Source organism: Sceloporus undulatus, chromosome 1, assembly GCF_019175285.1.
Source record: "Sceloporus undulatus isolate JIND9_A2432 ecotype Alabama chromosome 1, SceUnd_v1.1, whole genome shotgun sequence".
Lineage (NCBI taxonomy): Eukaryota > Metazoa > Chordata > Lepidosauria > Squamata > Phrynosomatidae > Sceloporus > Sceloporus undulatus.
The window spans coordinates 196,163,272-196,178,384 of NC_056522.1; the positions used below are offsets into that span (position 1 = coordinate 196,163,272).

Genomic DNA, 15,113 nt, shown 5'->3' on the forward strand with positions numbered 1-15,113 from the left:
GCTATTTTTCCGGTGTTAGGTACCATCATCGTATTGTATTTTGTAATATGATTCTTTTATGTCGTACAACATAAGCGTCATGTTTTATTCTCTATTCCAATTCTTTTCCCATTCTTCTAATTGGATTGGCTTCCCGATATTTTGTGCCCAACTGATCATGTATTGTTTAATTGTTTCTTTCCATCTCTAGTTTTAAATTAATTTGTAAAGCTTTGAGACACGATGTGAGTTTCCTGATAAGAAGCTTTTCCACCTCTGTTTCTTCTATCTCAATTTGACTTGTTTTTTCGTCCAATTATATCTCTCATTAATTTGTCTGTACAGAACCAATGTGTTATACCTCTTGTTAATTTCTTTGGAGTTTTAATCTGTGTCCACCTTTTACTTAACAATAGGTCCATATATGTTATCCTTTCTTTTTTTGTTTTTTATCATTCTTTCTGTCTATAGAAGGCTTCATTCACGGAGGTCCATCCGGTATTTTTGGTGTTTTAAACGGTTTTGTATTTAAGCCAAATACGAATCAAAGATCTTCTGACAAAATGATTTTAATTCTTTGTTGACTTAAGTTATCATATATTAAATATGCATGCCAGCCATGTGTTAGTCCATATCCTTCCAATGTAGTAATTTTTTCTTTAAGTTTTATCCAATCACTTATCCAATCTAGACAGGCATACATAAAATTTAAATTTGGAAAATGTAAGACCGCCTGTTCTTTGTGTCCTGTATTACTTTCAATCTGATCCGTGGTTTTTTTCCTATTCCAAATGAACGCTGTTAAATCTTGTTCCCCATGGTTTGGAAAGGTTGTCGTTGTCTACTATAAGTGGAGGTTTTGAAATAGAAATAGCAATTTGGATGAACATTCTTTTTACTGTTGATATTCTACCAATCCAGGAAGATCAATTTGGCCCTCTTTGTAAGTCTTGCTTTATTTCTTTCCATGTTGTTTCATAATTATTTTGTATAAATCGAATTTTTCGTTGTTAATGTGATCCCTAATACTTAACTTTTTTATGGATTACAACTTTGAAATTTGGGCCAAGTGTTGTTTTTCGTTTTTTCGTCATATTATTACTACATCTTGTTTTTTCTCGTTGATTTTTAAACCAGCTAATCTACCATTTATTCTATCGTTTGCGTAATTGATCTAGTACATTCTGCGGGTCTGTTAAAGTGATAACATATTCGTCGCGTAGACTTTACTTTATATTCGTTGTTTTATGAGTCTTATTCCTGTTATGTTCTTCTTCTCCTCTAATCATATTGTTCAGCACTTCAGCAACTGTAATGTATTAGCAATGGAGAGAGGGGGCACAACCTGTCTCGTGCCTTCGAATCTATTTACATGTTCTGTTGGTCACCGTTATTAAGATTCTTGCCTTTTGAATTTGATAAGTGCCGATACCCAGTTAATAAAATTATTGCCTAAGTTCATTTTCTGTAGAAACATTCAACATAAAGGTCCAATTTACATTTCAAATGCCTTCTCGGAGTCGAGGAATTAGCGCTGCTTTTGATTCAGGTCTTTTTTCCAAATATCAATAATGTTGATTATGTCTAATATTTTCTTTTAAGTGCCTATTGGGAAGAAATCCAGTTGATCTTTATTTAACCAATCTTTAATATCTTTTTGTATCTTTCAGCCATTATCGTTGCAAATATCTTCTAAATCATTGTTTAAGAGTGCTATAGGTCTAAAATTTGTTGTTTCAGAATTTCTTTATCCTCTTTAGGTTCAGGTTATAAAAGATAGTTTCCATGAATCTGGGTTCCTCCCTTCAAAATTTCTTCATTGTTGCCTGGAGATGGTGGGGCAATTATGATTCGAATTTTTATAATAGCTAGCAGGGAGCCGTCTGGTCCGGGAGCTTTCCCGGATTTTGTTCCTAATTGCTTCTGTTTGTTTCTGTATGGTAAAAGTTTATTTAGCTCATTTTTTGTTCTTCTGTAATTTGATCTATCTTTGCTTTTCTAAAATTCTTAATTTCCTCATATTTGTTGAGCTTTGAGCAACTAGTTTTTGTAATAACCAAGAAATATTTTCTTATTTGATTGTGTTCTGTGAAGATTTTTTTCTTCTTTTAATTTTCCATCGTTCTCTTTTCTACCCTTTTTCTTAACTTCCAAGCAAGCAGCTTTCCAGGTTTATTTGAAAATTCAAAATATTTTTGTTTTGTATATCTAAGCTTTTTCTCCATTTCTTCAACTAATATAATTGAAATTTGTTTTTGCAATATCTGTATTTCTTCCATCAATTCTTTTTTCTTTGGACACTTTTTAAGCTTTGATTCTTTATCTTTGATTTCTTTCAACAGTTCATTCATTCTCACACCTCTTCTCTTCTTCTCTTCTGAATTTTTTTGAATTCAGCATTTATGATTGATAAATGAAATATCATTATCTGTACATCTCACGTTGTTGTACAAATCTGAGCTTAAATTTGAAAGTACTCCAAAGGCTGTGAAGTAGTTTCTAAGCAATTTAAATATTTTTAAATGTCACCATATATGTATTTAATGTTGATTTTTGATAATTTACACCTAAATGCAGAAATGGAACATAACCATGACTAAAAACTTGCAAAAATGCAAGACAAATTTAAAATCGTTCAGAAAATTAGTGATTTACCTATCCCTAATTTCAGTAACATGTACAGCGCTGAACAGGATGTAAATACAGTCAGCTCTTCCCATCCGTAGTCTTCTCATCTGTAAACTGGAGCAGCCGTGAATTATCCTGCCCCATTTTCAATTGTGACGCATACATGCGGCTGTGCCAAAGCAGTCACATGCACATCACACAGCCATTGAAGAGAATGGGACTTGAGGACCTGCAGAATTTGTCATCCATGGGGGGTGGGGTCTGGAACGGAACCCCCATGGATACAAAGGGCCAACTATATTCATAGGACAAAATAGATTTCTAATTTCAAATTGGAAAACTTGGCAAAGATTCTGAACACTTTCAAATAATTTAGTCTGAAAAGTGAGAGAGACTAAGATAAGCATAGCAGACCACCTTTTTAGTCAGTATTTGTCCAATCTTTGCACCTCTTCTATCATATTCCAGGTGTAAATATGGACATGGTGTTTAAATTGGGAACATCAAATGACCTCATGACTGCTTTGTACCTGGCTAAATACTTTCCTTGTCCTGCCCAGATTATGCCACATTCACATGTAAACAAATTATCTGAATAGTGTATAGCAGAGACCCCAATTTTGCATACTTCTTTCAACTAATATTAGGAACCTTTGTAGCAGCATGCAAAATTATTGCTTTTTATCTGGAACAATGATGCCATAATCAAGTCTCCATAGCATACAGTCCAGGAAGGGCAAAAAAGATGGATTAGCAATGGTCTATGCATACGTCAATTCTTAAAACTGGTTCTCCCTGGGTAAACAGACATGTAACATTAACAATTGCTAAACTGTGAATTATGTAATGTGGCTTGGAGTATGCATCTCTTTTCTGTCTCTGACAAAAAATAAATTACTCACTTTTGCCCTTAACCATGGTTGAGTGACATAGTACTGGGTCCTTTGCTGGGAGAAAAGAAGGGTATGATTCGAATAAATAATTGAACTCTTACCTGGCAGGGCCTCTCCATTGTGGCCACGTCTGTTTACAAAGCATTTTATATCTTTCTAGACAAGGCTCATACAGTTGCCTGAATGCATATCCTGCCCTTCTAACACGGACATTTTCTAGCAAACCCAAATAATGAACCTGATGACAAACTAGTGCTTCATTGAAAATGTGGGCTGCTTTTTTATCATTTGGCTTAATGCACCTGCAAACAAGAGAACATATGTTTACAAACTTATACAGCCATATCTTTAGGCAACATGAAAGGATTTTTCTAATCAGTTTTAAAGCAATATTTTACAAAATCTGAAAAATAAAGAGTGCCATGGTATGGATCCAGACTTTGCCTCTGCTGGTGCCAGACGTATCCCCTGATGAGAAAGTAGTGGGGAAAAGGTGACTTGTTCAAATTAACAGTTATAAATTCAATTTATATTAATTTATGCATTTATTTATTTAATAGATTAATGTACAACCTTTCTTTCTGCCAGACTCCTGAGGTGATGCAGAATGGAGAAATACATTTAAAACCATACATTGCTTTAAAAACAAACTAAAATATTATTTAAAAATAATTTAAATATGTGACAGTTGACTAAATTCTTCTACTTGGGCTTAGTACATATATTCCCATCATTAAGTACATTCCTTTGTTTAACAATAATTCATCGTCACATTGCATCCATATATGTAAATCCATAAATCCACTATTTCATTTTTTTTAAGTGGTTGTCTATGATCAAATAAAAATGCTTCCTCTTTTTTTCAATGGCGTCCTTTGAATTTCTTGATTGTTCTGCTTTGAATATATTAAGAATAACCACTTTCAAAGTAATTGTTTTAATTCTTTGAACTTTACCTGATGTAATTGGGATTTTTTGTTTGCAGGTTCTTCATCAAGGTTGCCACAGAAGCCTTGAATTGTGAACCTGCTGTTGGGGGCCTCTTTAAATTAATCTTGGCAGGGTTTCCTTCTGGGAATAAGACTTTAATGAGGGAGTGGTTGGCCTTCCACATGGCTTGGGACAGATCACGGTAAAGCAGGTCATTATTCTTGTCAACAAATCCTTCTACCTGGTACATCACCTAAAAGGGCAGACCAAGAGTCTCAATAAACAAGAGATAATCAATTGGGGGCTCAGTGGAGGAACAGCCACCAAGAACAATTCATTCACATTGCCTAAATGCTCCTTTTGTATGTTCAGAATTTAGCCCCAAACTTTGAACCATAAACACATTGGGAAGTGACTTTACACTAGCCTGACTTGTCTCTTCAGCTGTGGAAGAGGTGTACTGAAAAACATGGAAGAAAAGCTATGGTGCTTGTGGTTCTCTTCTGTGCATACATATTTGGCTTATATCTTTCCATAGAAGGTCAAAATTATGTTTTAATTATGTCAAGTTAGAATGTCAGCAATGTGGACAAACAACAAAAATGTATTTACCTTGCCAGCATAATGTTGAATTCTGAAGCAACTATGCGGCAGAGAAGTATCATTCAAAAAACGTGCACATTTGCTCATCCTGCTTTCAAAGTGCTGGTGAGTAGCACAGACCTGGTTCAGCTTCTCTAGGAATGTCTCATCAGTAACAGCCCCTGGCCTTAGGCATTCTTCATCAAGCATAGCAAGAATTCCATTCTGGTTCTTCCATGTAACAAAAAGCTTCATTTCATTATTTAGGCGTATCATATATATCCCTTAACAGTTCACAGTAAAACACTGAAAAACTGGGTCAAATTTGAACATAGTAAAACCCTAGCCTGGAAACAGTGCAGATCAAAAGGAGTTGAAAACCAGAGTTCCCACTGTGTTACAAAACATATACTTTGGTCAAATTTATCTGAGTCAGCATGCAGAGATATCACAGCAGTGGATGACATAAGGTTGATACGTGGTCTATATGGCCCTCACACACTCACCCCAACAACTACCACTAAATTTTGGTGATGCAATTATGAAAACAACAATTATGTCTGCGTTTAGGGGGACATATGTTTCTGCAAGCCTCTGGGAAATGCATTCCCCTCTAAATCAAGGCACACATCTTATTTTATGAAACAAAATGCCCCATACAGACAGGCCAAAATAAAGCTGCTTCAGGTCACTTTGGAGGTATGCTCTTTAAATGATGCATGCGTCCTAAGAGTCTGAAAGTCGCGCCAAAGCCACGATCAAGTCCTAAGGACTGGAGCGCAGCTTTGACGCAGCTTCCAGACTCTTAGGACACATGTGTCATTTAAGTAGCATACATCCAAAGTGACCTGAAGCAGTTTTATTTTGGCAGTCTGTATGGGGCCAAAACACACACACACCCCAACCAAAGTTTGGCTACTGGAAGTTCTCCCCACCCACCCACCATTTCAGAAGACATTTTAAAAGTTTTCCATTTAGAAATTCCTAAGAACTTTTTATCCCTCAACCACAGTCTTTAGACTGATGTTGCAAGTGTCTGAGAAAGAATCTGTCTGTCACTGGCTGAAAGATCACTGTAAGAAAGAATGGAAAGGAAGAGACAATTAGACTTTTCCCCATCGTGATAAACCCCTACCACCAAGTGCCTTCCCTACAAATGACAAAAAAGGGAAATATCCTCTCAGTGAAAAAGTGGCACCTGGCAACAGCAGATTAGCAGACTGGAATCTCTCCTCTTTCTCAATTTTGCCAACTGTCAAAGGAAAACTGCTGATTCCTCAATCAATCCATCATTTTATTTGCAACCACACTTCCCTCCAAGGGCTGACTCAGAGTGGGCACAACTTTGCCTAACAGCCAGCAGGCTCCTTCAGACACCAAGAGGAGGAATGAAGAGGCGCCAACTAAGTGGCTGAGCCCTGTGCTTTGCATGGAGAACATTCCAGGTTCAATGCCTGACATCTCTAGTTGGACAATGATGGAAACAACCCAGCTTCAGACTCTAGAAGGTTGCTGCCAGTCAAAATGGGCAGCACTGGGCTAGAAGGATTCAATAATATAGTGGAAGATCATGAAGACGATTTTAGCCATGACTGCAAGGAAAATCCAAAAATTCAGGCAGTTACATTGATCTTAATACATGAGTGATGTTTGTTTTCAGCTCCACCAACTGCAGGCCTTTTGGGAAACTAGTGGGTCTTAATTTCTCATGCAAGACCAAGGAATTCCCCAATACTATGCATCTCAACAATGCTGAAGGGAGATGAAAATGGTGGCTGCCATTCTCCCACAGTTCATTTTAACAGCCATTTTCCACATATATTCAGAACACTTGGTGAATATCTTTCTTATCATGACTCAGAGTTTCATAACGTGACTACTCACAATACTGACAGAACATTTCAAGAAGAAAGAGCTTTGAGTGATCAAACAGGACACCTAAAGTTCAGCACATAGCTGATGCCTGTCAGACAATATCTGCTTACAAAGAGGTGTCAATTTGACTACTACTAGCATACTAGCACGTCAAGCTAATAGGTTTCATGGAAATATTCAGAGAGAATTCTGGTGTACTCTTAAGATGAGCAATGAAATCAATGAAATCATAAATTGCTGGGGTACAGGCTTTTGAAAGCTGAACCGAGCTTGAAGTTGAGGGAAAAATTAAATCAACTCACTCTCAGTTTCTCCCTGCCTCCAGGTCTTGTTGCATACAGATCTCAAATTACATGATAAGAAGGGACCTTTTACACAAAAGGAACATCGGGTTTGCACTTGAGATAATGCTTCCAGTCTCAGTGAGATGAGGGAGGAGGGAGCAGCCCAAGGGCCAGCTCTTCAATACTAATAAGATTAAATTATGGAAATTGATACCTTTGCCCCAAGAGCCAATGTGGCATAGTAGTATTGGACTAGGACAATGGAAAATCAGAGGCAGAATCCATGCTTGGCCATTCTTTCATCCCTTTTATATAATTTGTCCATGTATTGTTTCCACCATCTAGTTATTTCTTCTTAATTATGTAATATGTTCATCTGCTGGTCACAGAACTCCCCACTCATGGCTTAATTTTTCCTTTATTTCTTGAAAGTAGCTGAAGAGGTCTCTTGTCCTTTCTTTTTTTATTGTTATCTTCTGTTTCACTGCATTGGTTATTATAGTAGTTTTCTTTATCCCTGCACACAAGTCATTCAGCATTTGCACTCAGGGTTCTGGTTCTATTTCTGTCATCTTTTCCTTTTGTTTCACATTGGTCTATGTCTGCTTGAAGAGTTTCAGCTGTCAACCACTGAGGCTTCTCTTTCTTTTTGGCTACAGATACTGTCTTTTCTCTCTTACAGTGCCCCTGGCTTCAGTCCAGAGTTCTTCTGGCTCCTGGTCAATTAGGATTAATAGTGCAAATCTGTTTTCCACTTTGTCTTTAAATTCTTTTGTGATGTTCTTCAGGTTGTACTTAAGCATGATGGTTGGTTTCGTCTTCTTCTTAGGTTTACTCTAACTTTTGCTATTAGCAGTTCATAGTCTGGGCCACAATCTGTTCCTGGTCTTATTTTTGTAGGGAGACTGGCGCTTTTCCATCTTCTGCTTCCAGTGATGTAGCCTATTTTATTTCTATCTAGGCCATCAGGTAATGTCCATGTATACAGTCAGTTCTTGGGTTGGTTGAAAGATGTGTTTGCAATGAACAAATTGTTGGCCTCACAGAATTCAGTCAGTCTTTTTCCTGCTTCATTTATTGATCCAGGTTAAATTTTCCTACATTATTTGATTCTGCTCCATTTCCAATTTTTGTGTTCCAGTTACCTATGAATAGCAAGAGGTCCTATTTTTGTGTGGAGGCTTCTTGGACTCCCACATAAAATTTCTCAATTTCATCTTCTTTTGCCTCTGTGTTTGGAGCATGTACTTTGAATATGTTCATATTAATGAGTTTTTCCTTATTGATATGATTCACTCAGACTTTACATTATATCCTTTGACCTTCTTTTTGCTATATTTCTTCTTATTATAAATGCCACTCTGTTTCTTTATAGATTTTCATTTCCTGAGTAAAATGTAATTATCTGACCCAAAATGGCCATTCTTATCCATTTTAACTTGTTCACTCCTAAAATTGCAATGTTTATATATCACACGTCTTGTTTTACTGTGTCTAGCTTCCTTTGGTTTATATTTCTCACATTCCATGTCCCTTTAACATGGGTTGTGCAACTTCAGACTTGTTTATTTTGACAGCTGGTCTGCATTTTAGCTTGAGGTCACTTGTGTCATTAGCCCCCTCATTACAACAAGTTGTCATCTGCTCTACCTTAGTAGTTCACTGTGAATATTCAATTTTTTTCTTGTTTCATTATGGATTGTCTCATTATAGGGTTTCCCTGGTAAAATCTTCAAATGATGATGGGGGGCGGGTGCCATGCCTCCTTCTGTACAGTACTAACAGGTGTTATATATGGTGCCACTGCTGTTGTCTCTATGAGATCCTCTGGCACTGTCACCTTTCACTACTGTTGCTGCTCAGTAGCTGCTTGGGACATTTGGTCTGTCTATTCAGTAAGAGCCTTTCATCCTACTTCCTCCTGCTGACCTCTTCCCGGCCCCTATAGTTGAAAACAATGCAATTTGTGCTAGGTATTCAAAGCCTCCCCACAATTTGTAATATGGTCAGACAAATTCCTTTCACTCATCTTCCCCACAAACTTTCATTGTGATGTCAACTTGCAACGCAAAGTTCACCTTTGATTTAAAAAGCTGAGAGAAGAAAGCATTATCTCCCCTTCCCCACCGCTCTCCCTCTCTTTCTCTCTCTCTCTCTCTCTCACACACACACACACACTCATACATGTCACTGACCATTTCAGACTGTTGCCAAGGAACTAACTCACACCACCATTCAATTTTTGTGGGCCTATGTTCCTTGCAGACCAAACATTTAAAAACACAGCAAATTAGAATTGCCATTCTTGGCACCTCCGGAAGCAGTGATTCTCCTCGAAAGTATGGTTCAAGGCTTTCTTTAAAGTGAGGAGATGTTCCATCCCCCCCCCCAGTGTAGACCTTTCTGTCACTTGTGGTGTGTGCAGGGGGAAGCATTTTTAGTGGGTATGTAACTAGTGTAGGTCACAAGGGGGTCAATACTGTGATCACAACAACACAAAGATGTCCATCTCTAAACTAATGGGACACTAAACATATAGACAGAGAATAGGAATTACAGTATTGTCCACAACAGCACTTGAAACATAAATTGAAACAAAGCAATATTTCCATCTACTATTATCTTATGTATTGGAGAACAGAACTGCTGAGATAACTTCTTTTAAAAAGCCTTTCATGAATTCCCTTTCACAGGGACATTATCTATTAAGTGTATATGTTTAGTATGGCACTAGCAGTTTTGTTCTATGGTACATTCCCCCAGAAAAAAAATAATAAACAAATATTATATACAGTCACAATATTTCTACTGGTCAAGCAAAGAGTGTATGCTTTGTAAGACATTATAAGTTTTACTCTATGGTACATTTCCCAAGAAGAAAAATTAAACTAATATTACATTCAATCACAATAATTCCTTTATACCTGAAAACTGCTTAAGTATCAGCAGAATTAAAAAATGCAAAAGTTACAAATTTTGTGTGTTTTCATTATGACTTACATTTTCTATGAGGTCACAGATTATAGCATTGTTGAAGTATTCAATATGGGTCCACTCAATGCCCTATAAAAACAATATACAGAAAATGAGGAAAGAAATAATGACTGAAGTAAATAAATCTGTATTATTATTTGGCAACATAAACATAAACCAACAGGATTACTTGCAAATATGGTTTTTCTTGGCCTCATTTCCACTACGTTTTAAAGCAGTTTGTAAACCAGTTTGAAGCGGTTTAAATGACTCTGGTTTGCACTTGCACCAAATCACTGAAATGGTTTGGAGAGAGGGGCCATGCACTAGACCCATTTAACACATGTCTTTTTGATACTGATTTTTTACTGCATCTTTTTCAATAAATTGATTCCGTGCAAGTGTGAATGAGATGTGAATCGGAATTAAGTTATACTTAATTCAACCTCCAAGTGTCAATAGTACTGCAGCCTTCAATTACTATTAAATAAAATGCTTTTGAGGAAGTCATTTGCAAGGAAAGGCATCAAAGACATTACAACTTAAAGTTTTCAGATTAAATCAGCGCCTGTGTGCCTATTTTGCTGCACTAATGGTAACAGCAGGCCTTCTCCATGTGGCCTATCATCACTATTCACTACAAACTCAAAGCAGAATGTGTATTCAAATGTGGCGAGACAGAATTCTAAAGGTACTGAAACAGCCTAGGACATGGCTCCTGTCCTGCTGGAAGTGGGAGAAATTAAACAAACAATGGGCTCTCCATCTGTAATTTATGACATCCAATCCAGGAGAATACAGCATTTAAGCTTGTCTCTCTCCTCAATAAACCAGAGAAACACACTCATAATAATCAATATATTATTTCTCTGGCTTTTTGAGAAAGGGAGATAATGCTGAATGCTGGATTTGAGATCACATTGCAATAAGGAAATGAAGGACTGAAGGTCAATGGTTTACTTAGCTACTTCTACTTAGAGCAATCCAAAAATCATGCATCAGCATACTGATCGTGAAAGACATCCTTGGGTTGCTACAGAACCTTGGCTTATTCTGGCAACTGAACTGGGTCAATGAGTCCTTTCATGACAGGAATCTAACTGCGCTCATCTCCCATCACCAAAGTGGCTGTTCTATTTTATGCCTTCCAATATAGTGGTGAAATGCAGACAATTTTGGACTCAGTCCTAAATAATAAAAATAGCAGCAGAAGCAGCAGTTTGTGGCATCCCTAAAATTGGTGTCACCCTATGCGGCCACTGGTGGGGAGACATTTGGTGGACTTCTGGGGCATGCAGGAGTGTGCATTCGTGGCTGGGCATGCCCCTGCACAGCCTCAGGGAGCAGCCACTCTGCCACCAGGGGAGAGCATGTGTGTGGCCCTGGAGAGGGCTGAGGAGAAGCCTCACAGCTCCTGGAAAGGGCTGAGCAGCAGCCGTGCAGTCCCAGAGAGGGTGGAAGAATAGCTGTGCAGCCCTGGAGAAAGCGGAGGAGCAAGTTACCACAGCTAGACAAGAGGTGGTGAATTATGCTCCTGCATGTTCAGTCAGGATCTTTTAAGTCTCTGGGAGCAACACGCTGCCTTTGATAGTGTGAATCCTCTCTCTACACATTTCTCCATGTCTTCTTGCAGTCACAAAAAAATCTGTAAATAATCTGTTCCCTCACCACTGTGTTATTTCCCCCTCTTCACTTGAAGAAACCCCTCCAAAAAGTATTAGGAACATTATTTTTTTACTATTTCCCCCCATGATTCCCATGAGCTTCCAGCTTAAGGCCAACTAAATATTAGGCATTCAATTGTTTTCCTTCTTTAAAAAAACTGTAGAACACCAGCAGTCCCAGCTGGAGTCATATTTGGTGGAATGTTTTAATGTATCTGTGCCATTTCTTCACTGAAGTCTACAACTGGGGACTCACCAAGTACACATCATTAAATCAGTCTTCCTTAACCAGGTGACCGCCAAATGTGATGCACTATTGTCCCTAAGCCTTAATAAAGACACCCTTATAGTTTAAGAGAGTGCATGTATTCATGACACTTTTCACCTCACAATCCCAGGTTACCATATACAGTATACTCAACTATAAATTGACCTCACATGTAAGTCAAGATCAGGTTTTGGGGCCGAAATTATGGATTTTGATGTAGTCTGTAGGTAAGTCAAAGGCAAAACTTAGGGGCATGTAATCAAGTATCTAAAGGATGAAGCATAGGAAAACAATACCAATGGATAATTCCAGCAAGCATAACTGTTTGTGCTCATACTAAAGGCTGGATGGATGAGAGAGTAGAAGGGGGGAATATATAATTCCAATTAAGAGGAAGGATTGGTTTATTTCTTTGTTTGGGATTTTGGTTTGTACCCGTACTCCCCATCACTATTATTATTTGAGGCTTTAAGGACCTAAGCATTTTGCCCAAAATACAGGCCTATTAATGATGCTGGAGCAAAATAAGTGTCCTTGAATGACTGCCAGATTTGCTTTCCATTCCAGTCCCCCAATCTGTGTCAATTTCCCATGCACTTAACTGGAAAAGAGCCAAATCCTTTTAGTGCAAAGCCTAAGGTCAATAAACGCTTTGTGCATCTTGGAGTGTTTAGAAGGAAATGACAATTTCGCCTCAAGAAGCCCAGAATTTTTTTCTCATTTTAAATCTCATCTTCAAGAGGAAAAATGCTAAATTTAAATGAAACATTAAGAGAAACTTCCAACCAGGCTCATCAGTTAACCTTTGCAAAAAAAAAAAAAAAATGTCTTAGAAATCAAATCTTAAGAAACAAATAGTGCCATTTCAGTGAATAATACAATAAATACCCAGCTTTCCTTTCCTGCCCTCCCATAATTTTGATGTTCATTTGCAACTAAACTAGGAATCAGGAAATAGCACCATGGGGGAAAGCAGTAAGGTATAGCCAGAGCTTTTTGAATACAGTATTATGGCGTCTCATACCAAAAAACAGAATGATTTCTCAAACAGATGTCTCCACATTTCCTGTCAGTTCATGCAGTGTATGTCTATATGCATGTGTGTGTATATATCCATAAGTAATATTAATTCTCAATAAGCAAGCACTGTAGCAATAGCCTGAATGTTCACCCAGCCACATACATAGGCTTGTCTTGCCTGCCTGGTCTAGGAACAGTACAAACTGTTGTCATAATTGCCATTTGTGGTATTCCACAGATTGATCTGCTATGGCAGAGAATCATAGAATCATAGGGTTGGAAAAGACCCTAAGGGCCATCCAGTCCAACCCCATTCTGCCATGCAGGAACTCACAATCAAAGCACCCCCGACACATGGCCACCACTTTTTGAGGCAATATATTCTACTACCGAACAGCTCTTACTGCTAGAAGTCTATGCCTAAAGTTCAGGTGGAATCTCTTTTCTTTTTGTTTAAATCCATCACTCTGGGTCTGATTAGGGTTGCCATAGTTGGTGAACTGAAAACCGGGACAAATGTGGGAAAAGGTTTAAAAATGTAGGACCTTTTTTTTTTTAATTTCCTAGACAGGAAATTAAAAAAAAAGGGTCCTACATTTTTAAACCTTGTCCCCTCCTCCTTCCCAGCCTGGGAGGAAGCCTCGGCCGGCTCCCAGGCCGGGAAGGAGGGCGAGGGCCGCCTGTCATCGCGGCGATTGCCGCGGTGGCAAACGGCCCCCTCCTCCTTCCCGGCCTGGGAGGAAGCCTCAGCCGGCTCCCAGGCTGGGAAGGAGGGCGAGGGCCGCCTGTCATCGCGGCCATCGCCGCGGTGGGAAGCGGCCTCCTCCTCCTCCTCCCTGGCCTTGCTGGGGCCCAGGAGGGAGCGACTCCGCGGCTGGAGCTCCAACCGTGGAGAGCCCTCCCAGGCCTCAGCAAGGCCTTGGAGCCGCCGCGGCGGCTGAGGTGGCCGCGGTGGGCGGGGCTGTCCCGGTTTGGGCACCGGACCGGGATCGGGACGGCACCGCCCAAAACGGGACTGTCCCGCCGGGGGGCGGGATATGGCAACCCTAGGTCTGATTCTCTGGAGCAGCAGAAAACAAGCTTGATCCATCCTCAATATGACATCCCTTCAAATATTTAAACAGGGCTATCATATCTTGTCTTGACCTTCTCTTCTCTGGGCTGAACATACCTAGCTCCCTAATGCACTCCACACAAGGCACTGTTTCCAGATTTTTCACTATTTTGGTTGTCCTCCTTTGGACACACTCCAACTTGTCAATATCCCTCTTGAATTGTGTTAACCAGAACCTGAGTGAATAGTATGATACTATACTACCCTCATTCTAGACACTACGTTCCTACTGATGCATCATAGGATCATACTGGCTTTTTTAGCTGCTGCATCACACTGCTGACTCAGATTTAGCTTGTGGTCTACTAAGACTCCTCTTTTCCATGTACAGTAGGCCCTTGGTATCTGCAGACTTACCATCAGCAGATGGCAAGCCCGCATGGAGGGGACAGCAGCAGAGGAAGAAGAGGAAAAGAAGGAGGAGGAGGCAGAGAGGGAAGAGGAGGAGGAAGAGGTGGCAGAGGGAAGAAAGGGAGGAGGAAAAGGCAGAGGAAGGAGGAGGAAGAGGAGGCACCTCCTGCTGCCTGCCATGGTGAGAGAAGCAAGGCAGGCTTTGGGAGGCCAGGGTGGCAACATCCCATTGTCCTTAATGGTGGTGCAACTGCACCACCATTGAATACAATGAGACTTGAGAATTCGCAGACTTTGGTATCTTCGGGGGGATCCCCCTGCAGATACCAAGGGCCTACTGTACTGTTGTCAAGCCAGGGGTCACTCATCCTATATCTCAGACTTTTCTACTAACATTTCCCCCTGAAATTCATTTTGTTAGTTTTGGCCCAATTTTCTAATCTGTTAACGTCATTTTGAATTCTGACCCTGTCCTCTGGGGTATATTAGCTACTCCTCCTAATTTGGCGTCATCTGCAAATCTGATAAACACACCCTCTATTCCATGATTCA

The 15,113-nt window shown here is 39.4% G+C and overlaps 1 protein-coding gene across 9 annotated transcripts in view; it reads right to left on the reverse strand.

Annotated features, from left to right (window-relative positions):
* The window catches only part of MYO1B (myosin IB), a 153,912-nt gene that overhangs the window by 31,435 nt on the left and 107,364 nt on the right, over nt 1-15,113 (reverse strand). For all 9 annotated transcript variants that reach the window (XM_042445911.1, XM_042445910.1, XM_042445905.1 and 6 more), the window contains 4 exons: nt 10,172-10,234; nt 5,043-5,243; nt 4,457-4,683; nt 3,602-3,802 (listed from right to left, as the gene is read on the reverse strand). In XM_042445911.1, the coding sequence (XP_042301845.1) occupies nt 3,602-3,802; nt 4,457-4,683; nt 5,043-5,243; nt 10,172-10,234 (692 nt within the window). The remainder of the gene's footprint in view (nt 1-3,601; nt 3,803-4,456; nt 4,684-5,042; nt 5,244-10,171; nt 10,235-15,113) is intronic.